Source organism: Nestor notabilis, unplaced genomic scaffold, assembly GCF_000696875.1.
Source record: "Nestor notabilis isolate BGI_N333 unplaced genomic scaffold, ASM69687v1 scaffold21014, whole genome shotgun sequence".
NCBI lineage: Eukaryota > Metazoa > Chordata > Aves > Psittaciformes > Psittacidae > Nestor > Nestor notabilis.
Genome location: NW_009926283.1, coordinates 691 through 6,139, shown reverse-complemented (window position 1 = coordinate 6,139; position 5,449 = coordinate 691). Strand labels below are relative to the sequence as shown.

The window sequence follows — 5,449 nt, the reverse complement described above, 5'->3', positions numbered from 1 at the left end:
CAGGAGATGGAGCAGTATCAGCCCTCATTGTATAGCTTTTACTCTTTCTTCATAGTTTCTTGCAGGTAGCAAGCACATGCCTGGCTAGAAAGTCATGGGTTAGATCCACAAAAAGACTCGGGACACAAGTTCCACCTGAATCCTGCTTTAGGTGCCTGAATCCAAATTTGTCATCCACAGAATTACTGCTGAGCCGCTGTACAGTATTATAGATAACTAAGCATGGAGATGCCAGGTTGTTTTGTTCTTTTAAATAACAAAAGCTCTATATTCCCTGTATGTCCTGATAGCTTCAAATGGGAAGGACACTGTGAGCCCATCTGGAACATCGGGTTCTGCACAGCACTGTGAGGGGAGCCATTCCCAGCAGCTCAGTTCTCAGCCATGCTTTGATAACCACCTTTGCCTGATGGCTGTCACAGCCTATGTGGACTGTTCAACACTTCCTCTTCATGAGGCAGTTTTATTTTGCATTAAATCCTTTAAGTTAGGCAAGAGCAAGAATCACTATGATGATACCGCTTAGAAGTCAGTCCAGGGGTCGAGTGTAGAAGGGGACATGTCCATTTAATTCCTACCTAAATATTGTTTTCTGACATATTTAGGCTATCATCAGAGAGGTTTTCCTGCCCCTTGGATGACTGTCACTGATAAAAGGGTGGTAACAACATAAGAACCCTCATGAAAGTTTACTGTCTTCTAAAAGAAAGGATTTCCCAGTTGATTTTGAAAGAACACACTAAGAATTGGGCTATGTATGCCTTTGAGTGAATTTAGGCTTTTCTCCCTATTCTTGGACTGGAGACAGGTAAAAATGCTCCTAGGGATGTACCCCAGCTCAAACATCTTACTTAGCTAACAGGGAGCAGATGTGATGCTAAATAAGCAAGCTGGTGGCTATTTGTTTTAAACTGAGTCAGGGCAATGTGACAGTGTTAGAGCAGATAACAGGGTTTATTTCTGTGGTTTGAGCTGGGTCTTGGGAAGAAACCCAAGGTGATAATTTAAAAGACAAGATGATCTCTTTGCCTCTCTTTTCCTAGCTGTCCACCTTCTGCTCTTGTGAAGGAAATGTTGAGTAGTGCACAGAGACTGACCTTCTATGGATTCCTTATGGCACTTGCAAAGGATCAGGGGATCAATAGAGCTCTAGGTAAGACTCTTGAGTGGTACAGCTGTAGATTTTCAGTCATTCTGCATTGCTGGGCAATTTCCTCTGTAATTATGCCCCAGATTTTACACTGTCAGGAAGAGGGAGGGGAAGTTTTTAATCTTTTATTGATGGATTAAACTTTAAAACGTAACTGTGTCTTTGCTGTCTGCTTGAAGCTGTGGAGCTTCTTCAAGGATAAAAGTGGAAATGAAATGCTGCCCTAAGATAGCAGTGGTTTACCTCTTCAGTAGCTGATCATTTTAGCAGAACATTTTAACATTTGGCTATAAAGATTGGGCAGAGGAGGTCAGGGGACAAGTAAGGTGGTGGCTGCTGTTGACAGTACTGAAGTGAAGGTCCATCCTATGATTCAGCCCTTCATTCTCCCACAGATTTTAAGTGATTGCTCTCATCTACAAGAACAGGAGGCACACTAATGGGAAGACCTCTGCTGCCTGCTTGGCTCAAAGACTGAAAGCCCAATCTTTCCCAGCTCTTCCCCATCTTCCCTTAAGGCAGCGTGATCTAATGAGTATATTCATCTATGGCCTGCTAAAAATCTGGTGGTATCATAAAACAGAAAGTGCCACAAAATTCTGTACCAGACTGCTGTGGGAACCAGAAGGATTCCCAAGCAGCATCTCACTGCTTGTTTCCATGCTCTACTGGTCAGAGTTGTTCTAGAGCATGGAAGCAAAGTGTTGCATTGGCAAAAGACAGTATGTAATCCGTACACAGTTCAGACTCACAGTTCCATATTGCCCTGTATGCCTTGCTTGTGCTCTTCCTTCTCTTGCAAAGGGGAACAGAAATGCCTTTTGGTGTTTGACAGGGCTGTATCCAGGAGGTAAGTTTGAATGTGTGGAGGCCCAAACACTCATCTTCACTCATCTCCATTCAGCAAATAATCTAGCCAGTAAGGGCAGGGCTTCTTTATCTTTGGGTAGGAATCCTCTCCCTCTGCATGAGTATCTGCCAGTCCCTATATTACAAAACCCAACCTCAGTGAAAAGGTGTACCTTGCCTGAGGGTTGTTCTTTTGCACAGGTGTGTGTCATAATAGGGCAGAAATGTCCCCTCCCTGGCTGAGCCCCTTCTTACAGCAAACCATTTAAGCTGCTAATGCTCCTCTGGGGCAGGGCTGCTTACCCAGCAACGTGGAGATTATATATCAAAGGTGCATGAACACAGCCCTGCTATCCCTTCTGCAAACAGGCTTAGGAAGCAGTGTATTCACTGGGGAAGGTGATGCCTGGATTGCAGCAAGCAAAATCTTTTTGGCTTTTTTTTCCCTTTGCCTTATGAAATCCACTTCTAATTGAGTGCAAAGAAAACAGATGAGCAGAAAAAAACACATCCTGCCCACAGCTTCCATTGTGCCATCTACAAAGTGTGTGGGGTTTCACTGCCATTGATGTGGGGCCCGTCCCCTGGCCCTGTGCCATCTCCTGCTGAGGCCTCTCTCAGAGGAGGGGCAGCAGCCACAAGTCTGACAGGTGCTAGCATCTTGGCACAGGGAGGAGGATTCTTTTCCTGGTGTCTTTTAATCTCTCCTGAAGGGTGATTTCAATAGTTCTGGGTCTGTGGGGGGTCACAAGCTCCCTGGAGCCCTTCAGCAGGGGCAGTTTCAGGTGAAGGAACTTTCAGTCAGGCTGCCTGCTGTCTCTCTGGTCTCACAAAGCCACTGGTTCCCCTTGCGGAACATGGGTAGGGATTAGAGCAGCTCGTTCAGGCTGGAGTAGCACGGATGTGTTTGTCAGGCAGACTGGAATCCGCAGCCTAACTCCAGTGTCAGTGTTGATTTGTGAATCCTTTGAGGGTTATTTACTGACTTGTGTAATTCTTGTGCCCTGGAGACCTCGCTGTGCGTTCTGCAAATAGAGAAACAAGCTTTAGCTGTTTATTCTTTTACTAGAGCCCATGAAAGGGAGCAGGCTGGGGCACTTCACTAGACCTCCTGACACTCTGTGTTGCTGTGCCAGGCCTCCCTGTTCATTTGCAGGAGGGGAAAACCAGAACTGGAAGAAGTGGGAGTCAGTTCTGACCTAAACTGGTTCTGAGTTTTAGGCCCTCGCTGCTGTGGTTTTGATGACTGCTGCCAGCTTGCCTGTGTGAGGCAGGTCAATCTCCAGCCCATCCTTCAAGAGCAAGGTGCCAGGGCCAGAAACCAGGTTTGTGTCCCCAGAGGGAGTACAAAGCCCCTTGCCAAAGGTACTGAGTGACAAACAAGAGCATTCCTCACTGCACTGTTGATACAATTGACCAAGTGGGTTTTCTGTCCTGCTGTGCAGTGGCACATTTGTGTCATCTCTGTGCTGGCTGATCCCACCCTCCTGTACAAGGTGGAATTTGATACGGAATTAGGAAGGAGGGCTTTCCTAAGAGCCCCATCTTCCTTTCTGTGCTCTTCCTGAGGTGTCAGTGTCCTTTCAGAGAATGGCAAGGACAATTAATTGCTGTTCCAGTCCTACACCTTGTCCTTCCTCCTGAACAGGGTTTTGAATGTGCAAAGGAGCATGCTAAAAAAAGGTACATGATTACTGGCCCAGCCTTTCATGCTGTCACCTAGACAGCAAGCAACACTAGGGCACAGTCCATCACACTTACACCTATAGGCTTAATGTCTACCAGGGTCAGGCCTGACTTTCCTGAATTGCAAGGAAGGCAATAGTCTTTCATCTGTGGAATGTTTTGATCCCCAAGCTCAGTGCACCACGAGAAAGGCAGGTGGCACAGAAGTATGCATCTCCCTGGGTGGTACAGTGCCTGCTCCAGGCTGTGGCACAGACAACAACAGATCTATTGCTCTGATAGGATCTGGGACTGGTGACTATATAGGGCAATTAGCAGAGGCCTGAATTGACATTCTGTCATCTCCCTGACAGTCAGTACTCAGTAGTTTTGTGCAGTGAATGGAAACTGCCAATCCTGAGGGCTCTTCAAGTTCTCTGAGAGGTGAGACTACTGAGAGTGCCTCCCATTTAGTCTGAGCTCAGCCACAGCCTGTGTGAAGGACACAGAATATAGATCATCATTCCTTATCCGTCCATGATCCTCAATATTCAGTGTCCATTTCTCTAGTAGGTATAAGGAAGAGTCTTCTCTGTCTTGCAGGGCAGATTTTGGATGCTGCTATGACTTGAGCACTTTTCCTTATTGCCTAACTCTGCTCTGATACTTCCCTTGTTTTTTTCTCCAGGAGCTTTGCCAGATAAAGGAGACTTGTTTGTGGACCCTGCCATGGATCATGAACTTGAGAAATTGTAAGTGGAGTTGCCTAAAGCAGGAGGTAAAGCAACAGATGATTAAAATTAGCATGCTAAGGGAGACTTTAGTAAGGTACTGTCCCTATTCCCTTGCTCTACTATAAAACAGTAGAGGAGCTAACACAACAGCCTGAGCAGAGAAGGACTCTTTCTTTGGCATGCCTTGGTGCAGCTAACAAAGGCTTCAGAAATAGAGAGGAAAAGTGTGATCTAGAGGGGATCCGGAGGGATCTAGAAGCAGCAGCAGTCTCTAAGGAAAAGAGAAATTTTGTTTGGATAGTGAAAACCAGGAGTGCTGGAGGACACAGGCTCAGCCCAGAAGAAAGATCTGTTTAATCAGGAAGAAAGATCCCCGTGGAGAGTCTTGTACTGGTGCAAGGTGTTCCCCCTCAGTGCCATGAGCATCTTTCCATCCCTGCGCGAGCTGTGAACAAGTCCTCCCCCCAGGTTCACTCCAGAACTGCTACAGCGAGGGTTGGGATGACAAGTTATGCTGCCCAGCATTTGTCTTTTCTCTTTCAGGGTAGCTCAGGTTTCAGGGCTTTCCATCTCCGGCCCCACCAGCTCCGGTGGGGAGGCAGCCAATTTGCCTGTGCGTAACTCCCCCCGCATGAACTATCCCTGGAAACCTCTCCACCATCGGCGAAGAATGGATGCGGAGAGTGAAGGCTCCAACGAAGAAACAGACTCCTCTGAAAACTGAAGGTTGTGAGGGTGGGCACCGTTCCCATCTTGGCCTTCTCCAGAACCCACTGGAGCAACAGCACCTCCTCCCAGAGCATCTGCTCTGACGGTGGGTTCTGTCCACACCACCAGCGTGTGTGTGGCTGTGCCAGTCCCCTTTGCCAGGTCCACTCATCTCATCCCAGGAGGAACTCTGCCTTTCTCCTAGCTCCAAACTCATGCAGGAGCTGCTCCTTTGCAGAAGGTATTTCCAGCTGCAGGGTTATGCTCCCCTCTGCTGGCAGGCAACGCAAACCAGCGCCCGCTAGCTCTGCCTCTGCTGGGAGGCACCAGGGCTCTCTCTCCC

The 5,449-nt window shown here is 47.6% G+C and overlaps 1 protein-coding gene across 1 annotated transcript in view; it reads left to right on the top strand.

The window, feature by feature from the left end:
* The window catches only part of LOC104404918 (chromosome unknown open reading frame, human C11orf49), a gene marked incomplete at its 5' end in the record, with an annotated part of 14,126 nt that extends 9,004 nt beyond the window's left edge, over positions 1–5,122 (top strand). The window contains 3 exons of the mRNA XM_010013461.1: positions 1,044–1,153; positions 4,353–4,416; positions 4,942–5,122. Coding sequence (XP_010011763.1) covers positions 1,044–1,153; positions 4,353–4,416; positions 4,942–5,122 — 355 coding nt within the window. The remainder of the gene's footprint in view (positions 1–1,043; positions 1,154–4,352; positions 4,417–4,941) is intronic.
* Positions 5,123–5,449: the final 327 nt, after the last annotated feature.